The sequence below is a fragment of the Hypomesus nipponensis genome, chromosome 8 (genome assembly GCF_054491055.1).
Source record: "Hypomesus nipponensis isolate SF chromosome 8, ASM5449105v1, whole genome shotgun sequence".
Classification (NCBI taxonomy): domain Eukaryota; kingdom Metazoa; phylum Chordata; class Actinopteri; order Osmeriformes; family Osmeridae; genus Hypomesus; species Hypomesus nipponensis.
The window spans coordinates 13,300,043-13,325,150 of NC_140368.1; the positions used below are offsets into that span (position 1 = coordinate 13,300,043).

General features: G+C 49.5%; 1 protein-coding gene across 2 annotated transcripts in view; it reads left to right on the plus strand.

The window, feature by feature from the left end:
- dpyda (dihydropyrimidine dehydrogenase a) overlaps positions 1-11,339 on the plus strand; it is a 123,764-nt gene extending 112,425 nt beyond the window's left edge. For both annotated transcript variants that reach the window (XM_084703342.1, XM_084703343.1), the window contains 3 exons: positions 9,264-9,413; positions 9,613-9,753; positions 11,098-11,339. In XM_084703342.1, coding sequence (XP_084559468.1) covers positions 9,264-9,413; positions 9,613-9,753; positions 11,098-11,268 — 462 coding nt within the window. In that variant the 3' untranslated portion in view covers positions 11,269-11,339. The remainder of the gene's footprint in view (positions 1-9,263; positions 9,414-9,612; positions 9,754-11,097) is intronic.
- Positions 11,340-25,108: the final 13,769 nt, after the last annotated feature.

The following is a 25,108-nucleotide window of genomic DNA, read 5'->3' on the forward strand; positions in this document are numbered from 1 at the left end:
CAGACACGGGGGACATTTAGGAGGGAGGTAAAGAGGAACAAAAAGTGAAGAAGGGAAGGAGGGCGGATGGTTAGCGAGAGAAAACGAGACGGGGCCCATGAAAGGGAGCGAGGGGGGGAAAGAGAGAATTCGCCGTCAGAGCGATTCTCCGGTGCGACAGATGATTAAGGAGGCCGGGGCGTTCCGACTAAAGACGCCGTCGCCGTCGCCGTCGCCGTCGCCCCCCCCCCGCCTCTCTCTCTCCACTTCATACGGTAAAAGAGAGATCCCCTGTCTCCAACGCTCGACTTCGGTCACACTGCCGGAACATCCCCGGGGGGAAGACTCGCTCGGTTTCTGCGCCCAGGGAGGGGAGAATATCACTGCGCTTCCAGTGCCAACAGGATGCCTAGCCCTTTTTCACAAGGCCCCCAGTCAGAATCAATACTCATCTAGGCAGTTTGGCTGAAAGAGTAATAACTGGATATGTCAAACCTAACCCCATTTGGCCCAAAAAATTGAAACGTCAGTTTTCCGTCCGGGAGCTTTTGTTGTTTTGTTGTTTGTTTTTGTTTTTTTTTGTGGGGGGGGGGAGCTACAAACGGCTAACGTTTTTGCAGGCGCGCTTCAAATACCCATGCATGTGACGTGCCGAAATGTGACTACCCAGATTCCCGCACGTTTAGCGCGATGCCCCTGCGTCGGGGGCTGTGCGGTGGCGGCGCGTGACTGAGCCATGACTGGGCTCTGTGTGGGTTACTGACGCGCCACCTGGCAGCGTGTGTCTCTGAACACCCCACAGGCTCTGCGTGTGGCCGCGTCTACAGCAGGGCTGGCGTGGGTGGGGAGGGGGCGGGGGGGGCGGGGGGGGGGGTCTGAACCCCAGGTGGGGTTTGGGCTCGCGTCCCGCCGTGTGGCCCGCTGTGTATCTGTGTTCCCTCCGCCTCCTCCCTGCCTCCCCCCGCTTCGCCTGGCTCCAGAATGGGAGACGGGGTGGGGAGGGCTGGCGCCTCGCGAGCACAGCGGAATGTGGCGGTGAGGAGAACCGAAGGAAGTGGGGGGGTTAGGGGGATGGTAGGTGGGAGGGGTGGGGGGGTTGGGGGGGGGGGACAGAACAGGGGAGTGTAGGGTTCTTAACGAGCAGTGTATGTCCCGTCTGGCCTGCAGTGGTAATGAAGCCTTCAGCCAGGACAAGCTGCCCTACGCTGTAGGGGTCCTGCCAACGATCTGGCTGTGTGTGCGTGTGTGTGTGTGTGTGTGTGTGTGTGCGCGTGTGTGTGTGCGCGTGTGAGTAAGTGTGTGTGAGTAAGTGTGTGTGGCAGAGGGCTCACAGATTGGACGAAAACATGCTTTGTAGAGGGTTGTTTGTCCAGTGCTGTTATGTCATGTCAAGTCACACGGAATCGAGAGCCAGAGTGTTCGCACGGCTTTTGATATCTTGTTCGCAATACCAGCAGAAACTCTATTTAACATGTGTGCCATACAGCATGACACTCCTCTAGGCATTTTTTTAGTTGGCAGGACCGGCTGGGGGAACATTATTAGAAGTGAAGCAGAAGTCAGAACTGTGCTGGTCGCTCTTCCAGACCATTAGTCAGTCCAGAGTAAAGACACGCACACTCATCCTTCTAGCCTGCATGGTTGTCTGCTTCATGCTTCCTCTCCCTCTCCCTCTCCCTCTCCTTCTCCTTCTCCCTCTCCCTCCCCCTCTCTCTCTCTCCCTCTCTCTATTTATTTCATTAGATACTCTCATGGCCATGGAAACACACTATACATGTTTGTGTGTGTGTCTGTCCATGTTTTCTGAGAAAGATTTCTTTCCTCTTTTGCCGTTGCCTTTCATCATTTGGATTTGGTTTCAGGGAACATCTACCAGGACCGCGATTTAATGGACGCAGAGAAACATAACGTTCCTTTCAGGTGGAAGCACAGGGGGTCTCAAGGTCTAATCAGCCTGGGTTAGCTTGAATAATGATGAATTGAAAGAGCCAGAGAGCACTCGGTTAGTCATTAGTGCTGAGTTTTTAATTGCCAGTTTGGATTTATGGGAAGACACGTCGAAAAGCCACTTCCACTCACCTGCCCACCCATCTAGCTGGCCCCTACGGCCTTCCAGTCAGCCAACCAGACAGGCCCCCTCACCACCCTAATCAGCCAACCACCCAGACCCCACCACCCTAATCAGCCAACAAGCCGGTCGGCTGGCTAGCCAGCAAGTCAATCAGTCCCCAACCCAGCCAGCAAGGCGTTTAAGTGCTGGGAGAGTCCTGTGAGGTGTTGGGAACAAGCTAAATCAGTCAGCAAACATCAGTCTCGCCTCCCTGCCTCTCCTAAGCTGGCAGACATTGGGCTGATATTAGCTGCTGCGGCTACAGTGATTCACAGTTAAAGAGAGCAAATGTAACAAGTGATAAACAAATCAAGCTCATGACAAGTTTCTTTATGTGTGTGTGTGGGTGGGTGTGTGTTTGCGCGTGCTTGTTTGTGTGTCTGTGCGTGTTTGTGTGTGTATGTGTGCTCGTGTGCATGCGCGTGTGGTTAAACAGAGGGAGGGGGGGGTGGAGGGGAGAGAGAAAACAACAACCAAGCAACAACCAATTAAAGGACGCATCGTGATGCCTAAAGACTCGCTCGGCATTGTGGGTAGGAGGCACCGCCTCGCTCCTCCTCATTAGGACAGACGTGTCTCCCCACCTCGCAGCAGCGGCCCTCTCAGCAGCGAGGCAGCCGTCACGTTCAGGACAGGGAGGATGTAGGGCCGAGACAGCTTGGTCTTAATGGGCCTTCAACCCAATCTGCAATGAGGCTAAATGAGTGTCTCTCTCTCTCTCTCTCCTTCCTTTGTGCTTCCGTGAGTCCGCGCCTTCCCCTTTATGTCCCATATGTCTGTGGGACTCCGAGCACGCGCTCCAACTCGCACGCGAGCTCTCGCAAATATCCGGCGCGTGTTCACGTCGGACTCGAACGCCCGCCCCGCTCTTGATTTCTGTGTTTCTCCCTCCCTCCCTCCCTCTCTTCTCTCTCTCCCTCTCTTCTCTCTCTCCCTCTCTTCTCTCCCTCTGCCCCTCTCTTCTCTGTCTCTCTGTCTCTCCCTCTCTCTGTCTCTCCCTCTCTCTGTCCCTCAACACTCACGAATGCACGCACACGCGCGCACACACCGCCCTCCCTCCCCTGCTCTGTGGTTTATGGTGATGGGCCTTGGAGGCTAATATACATTTTAATGCTCAGTAATGGGGGGGCGGGGGGGGTAGAGGGGGGTAGAGGGGGGAGGAGGAAAATAAAACAACAAGAGGTGGCGGAGGAGGGGGTGGAAGAGGAGGAGAGCAGGCTGGATTAGAACCTGTCTGGTGCCATCCCAGTTTTAAATTAACGAGGGGCTGAGCACACATAGATAAATTTAGGTTTTCATGTTTAATTACGGGCCAACTGCGGCGCTTTAGCGAGGATAAATCACAGCATTATCATGCTCCAGAGGTTGTTGATGTCTGTTTTCTTTTCTCTCTCGGGGTAGAGACTCATAACCTGATGTCTCCCTCTCTCTCCTAATGGCAATGTGCTTTTGAGAGAGCAATAAGGTCCTAATGTTCTTATCATAAACAGAGAGACGGAGAGAGAGAGAGAGAGAGAGAGAGAGAGAGAGAGAGAGAGAGAGAGAGAGAGAGAGAGAGAGAGAGAGAGAGAGAGGGAGAGGGAGAGGGAGAGAGGGAGGGAAAGAGAGGGAGAGAGAGGCTGAGACAGAGTAAAGAGAAGAGTCAGGAGATGAGTGTGTCTTGATGACTCATTTGGAAAATTGGACTGCTTCAGAAAAGAAATCTCCAGATTTGAGTCCTTAAATCCTTTGATCTGAAAAGCCTATAACAGATGGTTGGGTGAATGGATGGATGGATCAATAGATGGATGGATCAATGGATGAATGGATGAACGGATGGATGGATAAACGAGGGGGAATAGACTGAACAGATCGCTCCATACGTCAAGCTGCCTTATGGTAATCCCAAATCATTCGGATCTAAACAGTTTTGACCCTATACCGAATGATTGACAGACAACCTTATTATTCTAGAATATTCCCTCACATGTTGTCTGACGACTGGAGGCGAGGATAGAACGTGCATCCCTCACGAGCTGGAACATGAACCATGCCTTCAATCCACACAATATGCTCCGGTGATATCTGCAGAGATCGGTGTTATCCTGTCCATGTGATGTGGGGAAAATGAGAAGTAGGGGGATTTAATTAGGAACAACAGCATTTATCTGGTACGCATGTGTACGCGATGCCCAGAACAAGTCGCACACACTTGTTTTCCCTCCAGCAGCCCTCCCGTAAAACTTGCGACGTGTTGCCTGCCGACCATCTGCACGGCGGTTTACCCGCGTCTCGTCGCGGAACGGGGTGTTCGTCAAGCAGCCGTGCGGGGCCGAGGGAAGCGGGAGGCGGAGGGTTCGCGGTGACCTTCGGAGAGGCCGAGCTACAGGTGCGCCGCGACACACTGTGTCTCGGCCAGCCGAGGCATTCACAGGGAGAGCGGAAAAAAAACAATCAGGCTTTCTGAGTCTCGGCTGATTGACAGCAAAATATAGACCATGCCTGGCGTGGACGCCTCCAGAGAGACGAGGGGAGAGACACGGACAGAGCATTAAATATTAACCGTGTTTGAGACTCGAGCCTGTTGTCTATCGATTGGAAAATTGCGGGCAGCGATTGTGAACATCAACACGGTTTGAAGCTCATTTTACAACCGTTTGCTACTGTTTCAAGGATATTCTAGAAAGGCAATGGGGATGGTCTAGACGCCTAGGCTGCAACAGTACTCACACCCTCGTCATTGTAATATTTGCAGGTCCTCGAATTTGCTGCAAGTGCAAAGTGTGTGCGTTCATAGACAAGTAGGGGGAGACCGGGGTCGGTTGTCACACGAGTTGGTTGTCACAGAGCTTATTACAGTCAAACTAGGGGATGCTGTGTCAAATGTTTCTCATCAAATGTGTGACCTCTTTGTATGAGATCATTCATATCGTCCGTTGAGATAGAGAGCTTACAATCTTGGTGAAGGGAATCATGGGGTTGGTTGTCACACTATGGGGGCTTATCAGGAGTCAGGTGGCTGAGCGGTTAGGGCGTCGGGCTAGTAATCTGAAGGTTGCCGGTTCGATTCCTGGCCGGAGAACATGACGTTGTATCCTTGGGCAAGGCACTTCACCCTACTTGCCTCGGGGAGAATGTCCCTGTACTTACTGTAAGTCGCTCTGGATAAGAGCGTCTGCTAAATGACTGAAATGTTAAATGTTATCCATGGTGTATTTCGTGGCATATTAAAACATGTTATGCTGATAAAAATGTATATTCATTCAAACCCAAGACCTTAAGCTTTGGATCAATACTGAAATGAGTCTTCTGTAATTTACTGGCACTGAGAAATACTGGCAGGAGGAGAAAGTGTGACCCCCCTACCCCGGTCTCCCCTACCGTATAAGCTACGCTAACTTTGAAAAGCTCCTAATGGTTTGGAGAGAGCATCAGTCTAATTGGGATTGATAAAGCCAGTGCATACCATGTGCACATTGTACTTACTCATCACGTTCACGACAAACGACAGGACATGTGCTTGCTTGAATGCTGACAATGTCGTCGTTCTATCTCGCCGCTCGCCGCTCGGACAACTTTTGGGCGTCTTCGTTTCGCCTGCCGTGTTTTCAGATGGCCGGTCGCGAGTTGTCGCGGAAGGGAACGGCTCCGGCTGTACGCGTTCGAAAGGTGGCGGGGAATCGGTGTTGATACTTCGAACAGCTTGGTCTTACCCAATTCCCTTTGGTCAATTTTGAGATTTGCGGTTTTTGAAATGAATTAGCAGGCCCCTGACTGGGGCGTGTGATTGCATTTCCACAGAGCCTCAGTGGTATGGCGTGCGGGGAGCTTCTCCCACTGGTAAGGAGGCAATTTCCATGAAACAGCGAGAAGTGCCCCATGTCTTGAGCGTGTGCGTGTGCGTGGCACACACAAATGCACACGCTGGCACTGGCACGCACGCTGGCCGCGCACACAAACACTCGCGCGGATGCTGGCTTTGCACGCACGCACGCAAGCACACACTCCAAACAAACTGCCTGTGCTTAATGTCCTCCCCTCCATGCTCAGGCCAGTGGCATGTGGGATTTCTCTCCCCAAACTGTCATGAATATGGTAATGAGAGGGAAATCTCCACAAACGGGACACTTCTCCACTTAAACACACTGGGAGGAGAGCAATGGGCCTGTGCTGGGAGTCCTCTCCGCGTACACACAGTCTCCCTCACACACACACACACACACATGAAGGGACACTAAACCCACCCGCTCTTACTTGGGTGCATAATGTAAGCACACACAAACACACAAGCATCTCTCTCTCTCTCTCTTTCTCTCTTTCTCTCTTTCTCTCTCTCTCTCTCTCTCTCTCTCTCTCTCTCTCTCTCTCTTCCTCAAACACACACACATGCCTAGGGACAGGGGCCTCCCACAGCCCCACAGCTGGCTGGGGATGACTGAAGCTGAGGTGCTCTGAGAATCACCCCGTAATGATGCACCGACTGGAGAAGAGGAGAGAGGGGGGGGGGTGCAGTGGTGCAGGCTGGGAGAGGATGGAGGGGTTTAAGAGCAGAGGAAGAGAGGGATGAGGGTTTGAGGGGGAGTGGGTTGGAGAACATAGGGGAGAGAGGGATGGTGGAGGAGAGGTGTACGAGGCAGGGAGAGGGGGATGGGGACGGGAGGAGGGAAGAGAGATGGGGATAGACGGGAGGTGAAAGATATTAACTTGCCATTTGCATGTGTTCCATTAGAGTGGATATGATCACCCTGGTTCCCATAAAGAGACAGCTTTGGAAGTGGATCACACACACACACAATTCACAAGTGGAAAGATACATGTTCGAACGCCGTTCCTTTCCCTCTCACCCTCTCCCCTCTCTCGCTCGCTCTCGTTCTCTCTCTCCTCCCTATCACCTTCTCCCCTCTCGCTCCCCCCTCTCTCTCTCTCTCTCTCTCTCTATCTCTCTCTCTCACCCTCTCCCTCCACCCCACTCCCTGTTTCTTTTGTCTCTTCTTCTTCCCCAGACTGCCCTTGTCCCTGATCAAAGACCCTCCTCTGTCTCTGATACCGTGACAAGCCGCGAGTGTCGGGTCGTCGTACCTGCACCTCAGCCACGGCACACACAGCTTAAACCGAAGGAGAACCACACAGGACTTCCTCCTAGCCTCCGGTCCATGCCCCCCCCCCCCTCCCCGCACCCACCCCCCAAACCCCCACTGAGAGGGCTCTTCATCAAAACCCCAAACCGCTCTTTCATCACACTTGTTTTATTGTGGCTGGTGCTTGTGGGTCCAGGTGGATCAAAACGGCAATGTCTTTAAAGTTCCAATTAGCGTTGATACATTTGCCAATCATACGAATTCAATCATTAAAGTCACACATATTTGATGTCAGTTCAAAAGGGGGTCTTTTCGTGAATTGTGGTGTGAATATCAAACATTCTGTGTGAGGTGTGTTTGTCGTGACGTAGTTAGCCGGTCTAAAGACAGTGGATGCGCTCTCGATGCAGAATGCAGCTTTTTACCTGTGCATCTGTATTTTAATGAAATTATAGACCACAGGACACAGTGCAGAGATTACTTTGATTCTCTAATAACCTTTCTCGATTTTTCACCCACTAGAGGATGGGCTGATGTTTTTCCCGTTATGCTACCGTGAAGAAATTGCCCATTTTCAAGACAGGACGTTAAGTGCTTAGGTAATGTTCTGTCATAGCCCCACGGTTCTCCTACCTGCACTGCGAAAAAAACATCAAGTAGGAAATAGCTCTGAGCATCCATTTTGAGTGAGCAAGCAATTCCTGTTCATTGACACGGCAATGTCTTAAGCCTGGATGGCGAATGAATATTTTTGCAAATATATTGCATGATTTTACAGTAGAGGGCCTGCAGCAAACTCAAACAGGGTAACCCCGCCACAATAATCGCCTAGGAAACCACTCCCTGTGACCACAATCAGCTTTTTATTCCAAGTTTTGGAAGCCAAACAATTTTTCAATATCACGTTGGATGCACAACTGGGAAAAGAGATGTAGTTCGGGATGGGAGAGGTGGAACTGAAACAAATGTGCTTTCATTGTACTTCTTTTTTCTTCTTCTTTTCGTCTATCGACTTTCATTTTTCGGTTCGCTTTTTTCTCCTTTTCTCGTCGGTGCACCTGCCTCGTGCACAGCGTCTCGGCAGCGAGGAGGCGTACTGTATTACAGCACACCGGGCTTACAATCCCCAACCGGAAGGCACCGTCTACATGGCTGCTTCAGACAGTAATAAAGTCAATGTTGTCCGAAAGGATCTCATTAATGTTCAAAGATGAAAAACACTGGCCGCTACTCCAAAGCAAACAGCGTTTGCTTTAATGCGGTCAGACATTCGATCCGGTCAGGCAGGTCGGTCTCTCTCTCTCTCTCTCTCTCTCTCTCTCTCTCTCTCCCTCTCTCTCTCTCTCTCTCCTCTCTCCCTCTCTCCCTCTCTCTCTCTCTCTCTCTCTCTCTCTCTCTCTCTCTCTCTCCCTCTCTCTCTCTCTCTCTCCCTCTCTCCCTCTCTCCCTCTTTCCCTCTCTCTCTCTCTCTCTCTCTCCTCCTCTCTTCCCCTCATCCCTCTGTCTCTTTCTTTCGCTCCCCCCCTCATGCCCTTCTCTCTTTTGCTCTCTCCCTCTGTTCCTCTCTTTGCATGTTTGTTCTCCTCTGACGGACTAATGAGTTGGACTGAGAGCCCAGCTTGCCGGAGACAAAGCTCTGTGACTCCACACTTATCAGCTGGGAGCACAGCGAAAACCACTATGGCTAGCAAACACCTGTCTTCATATGACAGATGTTATGAGACATAATCTAAGGTACAGATGCCTTGGATACAGAGAGAGACAGAGGGAGAGAAAAAGAAAGAGCACCATTTCTAAATGGCAGTAGGTATGAGAGAAAAGTATTTCTGCTGTCTGGTTAAATACACCCAGATCCTTTCAGTTTACAGTGCTTCTTTTCCAGCAAAACAAAAACCGCCATCATCTGCCTGAAGTACAACGTTCTGAAACCAAAACAAATTTGCTTGTGAGGGAATCCCAGTCTGATTCACTGGTGCAGACGAACAAAACTGTCTTCTCTCCACGGTTGTCCCTCTAGCTTGTTGGAAGCTCCATTACGCTGAAACATCATTTCACAACCTCAGGGTCCACCTGTGATCGTCTGAGCCTCTCCTCTCACCCCCCTCTCTTGTGGCCCAGACTCTGCCCAGCTTCGGCCCCTACCTCCTGGAGAAGAACAAGATCCTGGCAGACTACAAGAAGACCATGAACGGCCACAGTGAGCCGTTGGCCACAGCGGCTAACGCCACCAGAACCTACACCCCCAAGAGACCCACACCTGCCGTCAAGGTGAGGGTGAACAGTGCTGCTTTCATAGTCTCAGGATGTTCCTCAAAAACGTACTATAAATACCCATCGGCACCACTGGAAACACCCGTGTTGAAAATTCCCACTCGCACTCAACGTCTTGCCCCTAACTAAAGAGTCTTAGGAGCAGGGTTTAGGACTCAGCCGCAATGTGTTTGTGGGTGTTTTCTGTTGTCAACAGGATGTAATTGCCGGAGCCCTAAAGCACATCGGGGCCTATGGAGAACTGAACAACACAGAGCAGGTGCTGGCTCTCATAGACGAGGACATGTGCATCAACTGTGGCAAGTGCTACATGACCTGCAACGACTCTGGATACCAGGTAACATCTTGTCGACACACACACACACACACGTGCCGACTTGCGTGTACACACATGCATACCCATGGCCGTAACTGCTATTGTACGCACCCCCGTTAACTCTGTCAAATATTGACATGGATTCATAATGTCGCTGTTGACATAGACGTCACATACTGCGCCTCTCGCCTTTTTGTGTGTCTGGTAACTGCAGAACAAACAAAAACACACGCGCACACACATTGTAACAACCCCTTCCGTGCTTCGCTGTCGTCGTCACACCAAAGTATGTGTAAGGACCGATCTGCTCCTTCCTCTTTCATGGAAAAGGTGGAACCAGCTTGTTATTTTCAAAGAACATCTCTCTTTCTCCCTCTCTCCTTGTCTTTCTCTCTCTCCCTCTTTCTCCTTCTCTCTCTCTCTCTCTCTCTCTTTCTCTCCCCCCTCCCGACAGCAGTACCTCAACAGTAGGAGACACAGTGACAGTTTTATTAAAGTATTCATCTCTCCTTCTCTCCCGGTAAATAAATGTTGGGTGCCATCTATCACCGGGGCCGCTGATGAAGTGGAGGGCTCCCCTGTTTTATCCCCAGCTGTAATTGTTCACTGTGATGCTCATTGTGTGTGAGAGAGACTCTGAGAGAGGGGATTACATATTATTAATGGTTTCTAATAAAGAGGAACATTCATCAGTATAATGTGTCACAATCAAATCGCTCCCCCGCACACAATGCAAAGTAGCCTGCTTTTTTGGGGTCCGAGGCCATATGGAAAACACTAATATTACAAAAAGGAGAGATAGATCGATTGATATATTGTGCCCCCTCCCTCCCCTCACCCACCCACCATTATGATATTCAGCACAAAATACAACATTCGCACTGTCATAAATATATATTCGTCATATGGTAACGCCTAGACAATAAACATCATTTGTGTATTATTTATCAATGTGATGAATAGGTGGCAAAATGCAATACCGTGTAATTTTATGTATGTATTCATTCCCAAGCTGTTAAGCACAGCCTATACATTGCTCAAAGCATATTTTCAATAGGACATACAGTACACTGTTGCCCCAGAACCCTGTGTGTGTGTGTGTCGAGGTGAGCCTGACTCTGGGATGGCTGTACAGCCGGCCAAGTCACGGAACACTTTGCTTCCTGGAAACACACACACATGCACAGTGGGAGCTTTTGTGTCGCTCACTGTTTTAGCACGCTAACCACGCTGGACTGAAACACTTTGTTCTAATGGCATGTTTTACTGTTTTCCTTCCCCCTGCTCTCTCGCCCCCCTTGCTCCTGCTCCACCCCCCCACCCCCCACCCCCCCCCCCACACACCCCCCTTCGCTGTGTTCACAGGCTATCACGTTTGACCCCCAGACCCATCTTCCTGTAGTGACTGACAGCTGTACCGGCTGCACACTTTGTCTGAGCGTCTGCCCCATCATCGATTGCATCACCATGGTTGCCAGGACAACGCCGTACGTGCCCAAGAGAGGCCTGCCTCAAGCCGTTATGCCCGTCTGCTAAAGGGAACGACGACGTCAGAGAGAGATAGAGAGATAGAGAGTGAGAGAGAGAGAGAGAGAGAGAGAGAGAGAGAGGGGGGGGGGGGAAGGGGGCAGAGAGAGAGAGAGAGAGAGAGAGAGAGAGAGAGAGAGAGAGAGAGAGAGAGAGAGAGAGGGAGAAAGAGGAAGAAAAAAAAACGATAAAGATGGATTGGATTTAGGGGAAAAATGCACACACGTCTACTTAGCAGCATTGAGTCCTCTTCATAATTGTGGTGTGAAAAATTACCTTTATTATATATATGAAAAAAAGAGTAATTAGTTCGGAGAAATAATTGCCTTATATTCCCAAGCCAATTATCCAGAAATAATCGACTGCGTGCAAATAGTTGCATTATTTCTAAACAATGGTGGAGCAATGTGTTGTCGAAGAGGTTTTCCCCTTCCTGTCTCCCTTTCTCCCTTTCCCTCCCTCTCTCTCTCTGTCAAGGCCGTGATAATGAGAGTGAAGGGGGGAGGCAGAAGAAATAATGGATGTTTATGCGCGGGGCGAGAGCCGTCCGTGATTCTGACGAAGGGTACATTTCCTAACTACCAGCGCTGCCATGACAATCCGGGCGGCAGCCCCACAGCAATAAACAGAGACATTATGTGTCTGAGAAATAATCATAAGGACAAGAGCTGGTAATGAAGAGAGATGAATAGGTGTTCGTTCAGTAGGCTACACTCAGTATTTCCCCTCCTGATTGTCCAAACACACACACACCTCACACACACTAACGCCTCACCACTCACTCAAAAAAAGCGACCAGAAGCATTGTTGTCTCAATGGCTACTGTAATCTAAGCTTGTTTTTTGCCGTAATGAAGACTTTGGAATTGAACGTGTAAGTGCACACAGCCACGGTTAATTTTGCAAAATCGATGCTGATTACACGTTGGTTATGTTAACTGGCTTCTGACCGTTCTTCTTGATTTGGGTTGTGTAATTGTTAGAATGGGGATCCTTGTTGTAGCAGAGGGAGGGGGTATTGTAACTGAAAGGTCATGCGTGACTCTTTCCAGATCATTAGATATGAAGACTAGCTGTGATTCACTGGGAACTGGAAAGGTCAGCCGTGACCGCTTTCATCTCAATAAGGCCTTGGCCATGTTTAGACTATATGTCACACCCAACACAAAATGGCCGCTGTTGCCGCTGCGGTGAAACATACACTGCATTGCGCACTGTGGGCGCCAGTCCCTTGGCAACACACCTGCCAACCTAACTATGTGTTACCTGTCATGTCGAGTACAGAAAAACGACATGGAATTAGTATAATCAAAATGTCAAATGTCAGTCTAAGTAATTGTTTGTTTAGGTACGATTGGGCTTGGCAAATATATTCTTTCTATGTCATTGTTGTGTTAAAAAAAAAGCTTTGCTTGGTGCCTTAGAATGGAATAACAATGAACACTGAATGTGAACTAACTATGCATTGAAATCTGTTCTTCCAATGATTTTGTAGACAATATTTTAATAAATATTAAATCACTAACATAACTTGTTTGGCATGCTGGTACCGGCATATGTTGGTCATTTGAGTCCATGTTTCTGCTGTTTGAAAGGTTACAGAGACAGACCTGTAAAATTCATATAGGCCTAGAGCCTTTTTCTGGCTTTCAGGCTTAGGCCTACATTTTCTTCATTTAGCAGACGCTTTCATCCAAAATAACGTAGCCTAGCCTACAAATAGTGCATCGGCTCTATAGAAAGTATGTTTAAGGATGTAGGCTATCGTTAAAAAAATATTTTGTGTTAACATAAGCCAGTTAGCTATCAATCGGCGCCGCTTACCAATTGTCTGGCTTTAACTGAGCTGCGGAAGTTGGCGGATAAATGTTTTAAACAATCCCACAAGGTAACACAAGTTCACAGACACGGTCGTACGCGAACCGCCTCGCCGGAACGCGGCGAGCAAAATACGGCGAAGGGCACCGAGGGTTTGTGTAAATGTTTACTTTTGCATTCAGCGAAAAGGCAGGATAATTAGAGTGACATTTAGCATAGCTGTGCGGATGCGGGCTTGTCTAGCGCTGTTCCTCCCTAGCCTTCCGTTCGGTGGTACATCATTAAAAATCAACATGGCATCAATCTTGGGCCAGGGGTGCGAACCGGAGGGCAGAGTAAACGATCGTCAGTGCTGCCGTAAGTGGCAGGCAGCGGGGGAGTGGGAGGAGAGACCTGGACCGGTCTCCCCTCTCTCAGCATGAATACAAGGACAAACCGTGAGTTTCCAGCTAATGCGCTAATCTCCACTAAACTGACAGCAGTCAGCGGTAGCGGCACTAGCCTGGTTAACGGTAACACAGTAGACCGGTCACATTAGCCCGTTAGTTACGACGAAACGTCAAACTTCTGTCAACTGAGAAGAGCAAGGGTCAGCCATTGCAAAATCCTGATCAAAAATATGAGTCTATTAAGTGATAGTCAACAGGACGGCGGCGCGTCACTGCCTGTCTGTCTTTGGTAATAGGTAATGTATTGATGGCCATTATTCCTTGGAGGAAAAACGACCTATTAGATATAAGACGTGATCCTTCTCTCGCTGCACTTGAATTAATGACCCAGGAGCCAGGAGGGAGCGGTGGAACACTCGGCCTGTTATGTAAATGACTCTTGTGGTTATTTTAGTTGGGGGTCAAACGTGGCACGTCGACAAATGAGAGCGCAGAGCGGCAGAAACATGGTTTAACATAAGACGGGGAAAAGCCAGTGTATGTTTTCGCATTAATGCAGGCGGTGGTATTGATCCTGCATGCTGGATATGGAATGAAGCCAAGATTCAGTGCAAAGCTCATTAGAGAGGAGCAGATCTGCAACAGACAGTAGACCAGGGATACACTCACTCCGCAATAAACCAAACCTGAATATTCTAAAATGACGGCGATATTCCAGGGTTAATGTTGATGTGTATTTATTGAAGTACCGTAGGGTATCAACTGAAAAAGGCATCATTGCACTGTGAAAAACTCAAGGGATGGTGTTCTACAGCCTCACATCCCCGAGTGAAATGTGATGTCATATCATCAGCTTTTTACAGATTTGCCTGAACTGACTCTTCGATAGACAATGTGGAGATGACATCAAATAAAAGTGTATCAGGTACTTGGAATGTCAGCTTTCGTTGAAGAGGAGCTAGTCACTGAAAATTGTTGTCATGGTGATCTTTGTTGCTTCTCCAGTGACGGCCCACTAACCTTGAACAAGTATGGCAAACCTTTTTTTTTTTTTTCTCGGATTGGAGCAGTTCATTGTGCTGATCTGCTCAAAGGCTCAAGGTTCTTGGGGGTCGATAGAGTCCAGAGTTTAGCTTTGGGAGACGAACAAGGCTTCAAAATCTCAAGTCGAAGAGAGATGATTAGCTAGCTACAGCAGCTCTACGATTACGAATATTCCACCACATCCTTGGCTTTGTTGTCTACTATACTGTACGGAAGACAGCAAAACGCGAGAAAGAGCAAGAGTGAAAGACGGAGTAAGCTATGTGTTCTTTCGAAGTTACATGCAACTTATTGAATTTCAATTTGTAAAACCGTCCGCTTTTATTCGACGAGCCTCAGGTTGCGTAGCAACAAACCCTTTTACCGTTTCAACTCGGACTGAAATGCCATGAAAAGAGGGAAAGAGAGGGAGAGAGAGAAGGGGAGGATGAAAAAAATAAAATAGCTGCAACTTTTCAGCCGGAGTGATGGCTTGTGTGTCTCTCTCCGTATCCCAGTTGAGCGGGTTGAAACTTTGGCATCCGGCCCCTCCATTCATCAGCTGTTCAGTAATGAACAAAAGCATTAGCTCTGAGCGTTTTGTTGTCCTTTCTCTCACGCCGTTCGATACAATATCTGGTCGCTGCCCCAGTCTACCTGCCAGGGCGGAGATACAGAGTGCAGCGTCTGAGGGATCGCCGTGTCTGACATTCAGGGCTCGTGGGCCAGAGTGACTGATGGCGGAGGGGTGCCGCGCTACCTGAGAGACTAAATGGCCGCTATTGAATGATGGCGGATGTTCTGTTTCGCCCCCACCGGCTGTGAAAACACGCCTCTTGTTTGGTGCCTCTCTTGGGCAACGGTGAAGTCAACAGGCTACCGGCGTTCCCGCGGCTTCATAAACATGGATGAATAAACAGAGGTGGAACTGAGAGGAGAATTCGGAGGAAGGGTAGCGTGGCACGCTTTTCCACTCCTGCTGGGAGGTGGAAGTAAGGGTTTTAGCATCGGGAAACGTCCATTTGTAGCATTGCCACTGCGAGACAACATCTGTTGAGAGTGTCTCCCGGTGTGGCGAGCAAGCGGGGCCTCCATCGCGTCTTTCCGGAGGTGTCACGGAGGGGGCGGCAGGGGGGAAGGTGGATGCCGCGCCCCCAACCCCCCTGAACAGGACACGCTACCAGGAACATGTGTCGCAATAGAGGAGTTACTGTACGGTGTAATAATCCATTTGATGTTCTTTTCTCTCCTGTTCTGTGTGCGTGCGCCTCGCTGACGAAACAAGGAGGCAGAGGGGTGGTCTAGGGTAATCGTTAATATAAAAGATGGTCTGTCGCTCTCCTCTTCCTATCTCCTTCTCTGGTTCAGCATCCTGACACTTTGATAGAAGCCAGCCATTCCAGAGAGAAAATGACTTTCTACGTGTAATATCCTTTACAGGCTGTGCTCTTGTCAGACCCTTCTTGGCATGGTTGACGTTGAAGGTCTGACATAACGACGCCTCTCACGGAGGTAGAATATTGATGGGGGATGGGGGGGTTCAGATATATTGAACGTTCTCCGACTCAAAGTTTACCGACCTTTCACGTTGTTTGCTCTTGTATCGTTGTCTGTGCATCCTGACCCAAGTCACTAAAACATCCAGTACTCTCAGGCGATCTGCCATTGTCAGTTTTTATTCATATTCATACTGTCGGCTTCAGCAGCCCTCTACATTATACACTGTGTATCCTGCACAGGATTGAATGCATATTCTGTCCACACCTCCATGTTCACTGGTGTAATGGCTGAGCTAAGCCACTGAGCACATGTTTTACATGCATGGACGATATGCTATTCTCCTTTGGCATTCCCATCCGAGTCCCTTCCTTTCCTATCTCACTGCCTCCACTGCCGCCTCCTCTCCACGCTCTGATTGCAATTAGGGAATTATGCACTTGGACTTTGGCCAGCCATGCAGGATTAAATTATTCATAAATGTTAATAGCTTTCTTGTGGCCATCCCTGCTCCTGCGACAAAGATAATGTTGACCTTTCCACTGGGGCGAAGTATCACAACCTGGGCTGTATTAAACCAAATAATGACATGTACTGGAAAGGCATAACCTCACATGACCATACCATTTACCTTTTTCCTCTCCTGGCAAGTCACGTTTGAAGCTGTCAGTCAACATACAGGATGTGAGACTCTTCAGTGAATGTGTTACTTGATTAAGTGTTGTCTACTAAAACACACAGACACACACAAACCAACTCACACCACAAAGGTTGTTGCAATATAAGTTATCAGTAAATAAGTAGTGGCACACGACAGATGCAATCGAAATGTGCTGCTTCCTAAAAAAGTAAACATTTCAAAACTGTCGATTTTTTTTGTTACAACATCGATGACTGTCGTACAGAAGTTATACAATAATAATAGATGAACAGATATATTTTTGTCAGGAAATTCCCTTTGTCATCACCAACATTATTCCACTACTGGAGGAATTCATCATTGTGCTCTACGTGGTGGTTGTATGCTATCTCTCATCAACCACTTGATTAGGTACACCTTGCTAGTACCGGGTTAGACCTCCTTTTGCCTTCAGAACTGCCTTCATTCTTCGTAGCATACATTCAACATTGTCCAGGGAGCATTCCTCACATATTTTGGTCCATATTGACACCATGATGTCAGTCAGTTGCTGCAGATTATGTCGTCTGCACAGCCACAATGCCAATCGTCTGTTCCACCACATCCCAAAGGTGCTGCATTGAGGGCTGGTGCCTGTGGAGGCCATTTGAGGACAGGGAACTCATTGTCATGCAAGAAACCAGTTTGAGATGATTTGAGCTTTGTGACAGGGTGCGGTATCCTGCTGGAAGTAACAATTACAAGATGAGCACACTGTTGACACAAAGGGATGGACAGGTTCAGCGACATTACTCAAGTATGCAAATGGTGTACTCAAGGGCCCAATGTGTTCCAAAGAAAACATCTCCTACCGACACCATTATACCACCGGCAGCCTGAACGTCTGATAAAAGGAACCATGGATCCATGCTTTCATGTTGTTGACACACAATTCTGACCTTACCATCGGAGTGTCGCAGCAGAAATGGAGACTCTCCAGAGCAGGCACTGTCTTTCCAATCTTCTAATGTCCAATTCTGGTGATCCCGTGCTAATTGGAGCCTCAGTTTCCCTGGTCTTGGCTGTTTTTTTTCGACTGCTGTAGCTCATCTGCTTCAAGGGTCGACGTGTTTTGCGAGACATGCTCTTCCATTTTCCTTCATTTGAGCTGCTGTTGCCTTTCTGTCGGCTCAAACCAGTCTGTGTATTGTCCTCTGACCTCGACAAGGCATTTTCGCCCAGAGAACTGCTGCTCACTGGATATTTTCTCTTTGTCAGAGTGTTCTCCTAGAGATGGTTGTACGTGAAAATCCCTGTGAGTCACCAGTTTTTGAAATGCTACAAACTGTCTGGCACCAACAACCAGGCCGCATTCAAAGTCACTCAGATCGCCTTTCTTCCCCATTCCATGCTTGATTGGAACTTCAACAGATCAGTCTTGACCATGTCTACATACCGAAATTAGTTTCTGCCATGTGATTGGCTGATCAGATATTTGCGTGAACGGGCATTTAGGTGTACCTTATATTAACTGGCCAGCGTGTGTGTGTAAATAATCTCATGTTCCACCTGCAACAGTGGCCTGCTATCCCTTCTGTGTTCAACAGAGGGCGCTGTGGTAATCACTCCACTGGATAGTGGGTGGAGGAGGGGTTTTCAGTCAGGGTACAGGCCCATCCAGCCAGAAAAGGAGCAACAAATATTCCTCTAGGGATTCTCCAGTCTTCTTCTCTGTTTTAAGAAGGTAATTAGACACACATTCACACCGTGAAGCTTTTTTCCACTAAGGACAAAAGTGTTTTTCACACATCTTTGATAACGAGAGAGTTTGGAGAGGTACCGGTGGGGCTCTGGGAGAGTGCAAGGTATGTCACACAAATGTGGCACCGATGCATGTCAACTGTTCAACCTCAGGTGTGTGCGCGGACGCGCGTGCCGATGTTTGTAAGTCTGCATAGACGAAATCTGCAATCAGTGTATTCAAATCAATCCATGTCCGTGGTCCCAGCTTTTTCGAGGGGGCCAAAACAAACTCGAATAGAACCGCCCACCATATATTTGACTGCACATTTCACATTTAAAGTCCAGACCAACGGAACCTTCCGGAAGTGTTCAAACCCTTACCTCGGAAAGTCAGTCACACCAACACACCCCTGTTCACTCACTCCCCTGTATGCAGATGACAATTCTCTATGCTTGTGTTTGACATTTAGAGCAAAGGTAAATAGTGTATTACTGGGTGAAAATCCTTTTCTCCAAATAACTCCCGGCTGTGCAGCTTGTCACCCACCTCTGCCAGGAGACCACAGGCACCAGGTGACATTTTGATGGAGATATTCTGCTTGTGATAACATGCAAATTCAAATGATGCTGTGGGTGCCAGAGTGTGTGTATATGTGTGTGTGTGTGTGTATATGTGTGTGTATAGGTGTGTGTGTGTGGGAACCCCCCTTTCCCCTTCCTCTCTTCTACCCAATGGCGCGTGATGCTATCTATTACATTACTGTATGTATTTGCATTTGTGGTCCATGGCGAGCATTTTAATATTGTTGCAACAGATGATGTCCTGCGGGGGGGGGGGGGGGGGGGGGGGCTGGTGACACCGTCAGAGCACGTCAGCGCACACGGAAATGGCTCTTCCTGTCATCAGAAAGGGACGCGAGGCGGCGAGGGGAGGGGAGGACTGTGGGATACCAATCATTTTGACGAACAAACAAAAACACGCACAGCGCGTGTGTCCACACACGTGTGGACGAGTGCAGGCGTGTGAAGGGGTTGCGTGCGGTTGGGTGCGTGCGCGTGTGTGTTTGAATGTCCACATCCATTTGGGGAGGGTGTGCACATGTGTGTGTGTGTGTGTGTGTGCATTGTCACCTCCCTCAACCCAGCAGTGGAGTTGGGGAGGTGACTGGGAGGTGAGAGGGTAGGAGGTGCAACTCTGTCCATCAGTGTAATTGTCTTGGGCGGAGGAAGTTATTTTCAGTGCCTTTTGTTATCTCACAAAGGCCTCCGTCGCCCTTCCCAGATAGCGTGTCCCTTTGAAGGTAGAGGCCGGGGTGAATTACCCCGTCTCCTCCAGGCTCCAAGCTGCTGTTGGAGCCTGGGCTTTGATCAGGGCGGGTACCGCTCCATGTGTCTCTGAGGCCAGGCGGAATGTGTCCATCACAGGTGTACACCACTACAATTGACATCTCTCTCTTGCTCTCTCGCTTGTTCTCTCTCGCTCTCGCTCTCTCTCTCTGCTTTGTGTTCTGTCTATCTCTCTCTCACGCACACTCTCCCCCTCCACGCTTGCTATCTCCCTCTCTCCACTCCAGAGCTGCCATGCCACAGCTGTCTAGAGCTCGTAATTTATTTCCCCCTGATTTGCCTCCTCTGCCCTATAGTTGTCTGCCTGTCTGTCTGTCCGTCTGTCAATCCCACCAGGCAACGGCACGGCCGGCGTCTAAACGCCGAGTCCGCCGCGTAGACGGTGTCTGTCTGGGCAGCAAAACCCCCGACCTCTCCTTCCCGTTCCTGTTCTCCCCGCTCGCCGGCCGGCCTCGAATAAGGTGTCACACGGTGAGGGCCTGTCAGCTTCTGCGGTGATGGAGATCATGAAAACTCGATCAGAACCTTTACTCTCTCTCCACACATCCCTCCTCTATCTCTCTCTATCTCTCTTTCTCTTTCTATCTCTCTATCTATCTCTATCTATCTATTTATCTCTCTCTATCTCTCTATATCTCTCTCTATCTCTCTATCTCTCTATCTATCTCTCTCTATCTCTCTCTATATATCTCTATATATCTCTCTCTATCTCTCTATCTATCTCACTCTATCTCACTCTATCTTTCTCTATCTCTCTCTCTCTATCTCTTACTTTCCCTCAGCTCTGCAGGAATCTCTCCAGCCATCCAAAAGTCCGTCCGTCACCGACTTCACATGGCCATTCGTACGCTCACCCTCCAGATATCAGGGCCCGCGTGCTGACTGCATGTGGCTCCACCAGTTAGGCCAAATCCAAATCAATCCCCCTCCGATGGCCCCTATAAAAGTACCAAATGAGATTAGGCGACGTAATGGAATCAGCCTGTGGGTGGAGAGAGGATGTCTGTGGCATCATGTCTTGGCTAATTTCATTTGGCCAGGCTGGGCAAACAGGCAGGCAGAGGTGGGCCGCCGAGCAGACGATGGGAAGGACGGGGAAAGAGAGGCTACCAGAATGTTCCGAGGCAGCCTTCACGGTGTGCACATAGTCCACACCTGCGGATGTTCAGAGTGTGGCTTGAAAAGAAAGAAGAGAGTGTGTGTGTGTGTGTGTGTGTGTGTGTGGATGGGGAGGTTGGAGAGAGAAAAGGGGTCAAAGAGAGAGGAGAAGGGTTCTAGCAAACTCTGGCCACATCCACGTCACACTCCCATTTAGTCCATGGCACCACAGTTTTTTAGCAGATTTGTAGGAAAAGCCTTTTAGCCGCTAATACCTCTGTGTGCCCCCGAAGCCATCAATTAATGCTGGAGGTCCTGGAGCCGGAGCCAGCTAGCGAGCCAGGCCCAGGCGGAGGGAGGGAGGGAGGGAGCATCCAGCCTTTTAGAGGCGAGCGCGCTGGCGTAAAGCAGATGTTGGCAAAGTGGTCCCATGATAGACACACTGATAAATACTAATGGAAGTGATTACCTCACCAAGCAAATGGACCTCGCTCGCTCTCTCGCGCGCGCTCTCTCTCTCTCTCGCTCACTCTTTTCTTTCGCGCCAACTCTCCGGATCCGTCCGCCCTCCCTCCCCCCCCCCCCCCCGGCGCCTCCTCTCTGTCTTTCTCCCTGGTCCAGGTGCCCATGGATATGAGCGTTTTGGGGACAGCAGGTGGAGTGATGAATGAGACCTCTTACTCCGTTTACCTCAGGTGCACTTGGCGTCAACAGCCCTGTCCCCACCTACTGGTGGTGTGTGTGTGTGTGAGTGTGCGTGTGTGTGTGCGCGCACGGCTGCTTGAAATGAAAAGAAAGAGAAAAAAAAAGGTCCTGATGGAACTTTGTGGCACTGAAGCTCAACGCGAGTTTGTCTTCCTCTCAGCGCAGCGGACAGACAAGTTTGACGCTCAGTCAAATTCGACCATGCATGTGGGCCAGCGAGACGCGGGGAAACCACCCTGGTTGTAGCCAGAGCGCCTGTTCGTACGCGACTTCACCCGCTACAAAAAGGCGCGTTTCAAGTATAAACATCCGCGAGAGGCAATACTGACTAGGAAATCGAAACGCCTTTTGTTTCGATCGACCACAATTCGCGGGATTACGCCCAACCAGCGAAAGCATGCACTCGCAATATCTGGAAGGGCGTGTTCCCCCTCCAGTGTGGGGAAAAGAGACCCTTTCAGGATCATTGTGTGTGTGTGTGTACATGTGCCTGGGCCTGTTTGTGTGTGCGTGTGTGTCGTTATGTGCGCGCGCGCGTCTGTCGACGCAGAGCACCAGAGAGTCATTATGGTGTTGTGGACTGCAGCGGGGCCCAGTGAAGAGGAGAGAGACAGAGGCAATGTAGTGTGGTGTGATATACAGACCAACTGAGCTCCTCTGCTGTGAAACCAATGACCCTGAGATGGAGCAACATGGAGGAGGAGAGCACTCCGCTGATCCCCTCTGCTCTGCTGGAGGCTCCCAGAGATGGAGGGGGAGGGAGGGAGGGAGGGAGGGAGGGAGGGAGGGAGGGAGGGAGGGAGGGAGGGAGGGAGGGAGGGAGGGAGGGAGGGAGGGAGGGAGGGAGGGAGGGAGGGAGGGAGGGAGGGAGGGGGGGAGGGAGGGGGGGGGGGGGGAGGGAGGGAGGGAGGGAGGGAGGGAGGGAGGGAGGGAGGGAGGGAGGGAGGGAGGGAGGGAGGGAGGGAGGGAGGGAGGGAGGGAGGGAGGGAGGGAGGGAGGGAGGGAGGGGAGGAACTGGTGAGCGGGGCGGGAAAGAAATACAGGGATGCGGAGAGAGGCAGGAGAGGAACCAAAACAAACCTGCGTGCGTGTTGGCTCGTGTGTCTGGAGGACAGGAGTGAGATACCTACAGGAGACAGAGAAGTCAAGTCTAAGAAAGGGGAGTGAGGAGGCGGGGGTGGGGAGAAAACGGGGGAGGGCGGAGAGAAAGGGAGGAAAATGTGTGTAGTGCTGGGGATCCCCGCTGGGGATCCAGAATACCCCGGGGATTATCCCTTCTTCTCACTGCTCAAACATCCCTGTGGCACACACACACACAAACAGCCCTCAGAGCTCCTCTCACTTAGCTTTGGGTTCCTGGGGTTCTGGAGTATCACACACCCTTTCCACACTACGATTGTGTGTGTGTGTGTGTCTGCCGCACACACACACACACGGCCCTTTCAATTTCCTTCCCATTCATAGTCATGTTTTTCGACATTTTGATACTGTTTCATGAAGTCAATAATTTTCACGTCAGAGTTCTATCGATGACAGCGGGGACGGACTCTCTCAGATCAATGAAAGCAGCCACACCCTTTTACAAAGAACAAATAGGCCCTGACTGAGTCATCAAAAAGACATGATGTCAACACAAAGTGCCTGGGCACACCTGCTGTATCACGGAGGTACAGAAAGATGCCCTGGTCTTGACCCTCCCTTGATATCTACCTCACAAAGAAATGAATTGACTTGAGGTGAGTCTTGCTCTGAGAGTGGTCTTCCTCTACCTTAACAGACAACGCTCGTTCTCCGAAGAGATGCTGAGGTGTTGGTAGGATGCAATGCCTGGTTGGCGCTTCAACATTGCAGTCCAGAATCAAATAAATACATTTTAAAAAGACATTCTTCTAAGTTTTCTACATTGGAGGAGGGATTCCACAGTTTTTCACTTTACTTCCAGCTAGAAAGGGAGAAAACAGGTACCTTGCTAAAACAAATTCTGCTAAATCAGTTGCTAGTCTTTTCAATACTGCTCATTGTTTCTGAAAGGGTCCATCACATTTCGATACAACCTAAAAGTCCTAAAGACATGTTTTCCATATGAATTCTTTTTTGTTCTTTTTTTTAATTGGCGAGAAATGATTCCAGTGTCGTTTAACGAGGGGTCAAAGTTGATTATCTTCAGCCAGGGAGACGTAGGCAATGGAAGGTACTAATTGGGTTTTTGTGGCAAAGTGGCTTTTTAAGATACATGTTTGGTTTTTGTTTGCCCCCCCACCCCAACCCCCATGCCCCCTTGTCCCCAAAAATGGTGTACCTCTATAATGCTGGTTTGAGAGAGAGAGAGAGAGAGAGAGAGAGAGAGAGAGAGAGAGAGATGAAGAGAGGGATGTCAGTAAATTGTGAACCGGGCTCATTTGCAGCTCCCTGCTGTTACAAAGTTCACCTATTCTCCTGCCTCGCACCCAAACGCAAATGACTCGCAATTAGCAGAAAGATCACATCTGTACTAAGGGAATAGAGGAGTCGTAACAAAATCCAACTCAAATGTGTCTGTTTGTGTCTCACCGCCACATTCTCTTCCTCAGCTCCCACTGTTCTCTCCTCGCCCCCATCTCTGTATCCCTTTATCACTAGAGTCGTTTCCCGTTATACGATCTTTGCACACGTCGTTCTTCTCGACGCAACGCTGAATCAGTTCCGGAGGAACACGGCGAATGCTAACGGCAACTGTTGCAGCTCGTGGAGGGACAGAGCGTCTGTATTTCGCCCATACACGGGGTGCCGTGCGCCAAGCTTGTGTTCAAGGTCACTCTGGCTTCTATCAAGTGGCTCGGACCCATCTGCTAAGAGAAAAGCACACAGTCCTTCACAGGGAATTGGCATCTGTCTCCATCCCAGCAGTGGTGCCTATGGATGGATACAAATGAAATAAATGGATCTGAAGAGAACGACTCGGGCTCTGGAAACTGAGGAGGCCGGGGGCACGATTGCAATACTGGGGCTCGTGTATTCACACGTAGGGCTATCCAAATATATATGTACACGGACAGGCAGACACACACACACACACACTCCCGAGGTCCCTGTGACGGACATGTTATTTTTAGACTTCTGATTCTACTTGCAGACAGAGGAATAACGAAGCTGTTAACACAGCTTTTCAAAGAGGAAGCTTGTTCGCTCTCTGTGCAGATTTCTCCAGTCAAATAGGCCTAATTAGCCCATAGGCACACATCATCTCCCAGGAGAACACACACTCCCCAGGAGGCAAGATTGCAAGAATTACTGTCTGACTGGGGAAGGAACAGTTATGTTTGGAACAAACACATCTCTTCGCCTCAGATCTGAAAATTAGGGGAATTCAAAGCTTTTTGGGTGATGGAAGAAGAAAAATGTTTTTTAATGGCTGTACGTTGGTCCCTGGAGCCCACACAAAGCGGTCTGTACTTGCATGATGCACAGACTGGGTTAACTCTGTCTAATCTCACCGCACACACGTCAAATGCTGACCTGTGTTGTCGACAGATCTCAAAGCTTTTATCTTAACCCTAATGCCAACATGTAATGTTTTCCTCTGCATTAAAGAAGGAAAACAATCTGCATTTTAGGCATTTTATCGGCACGCT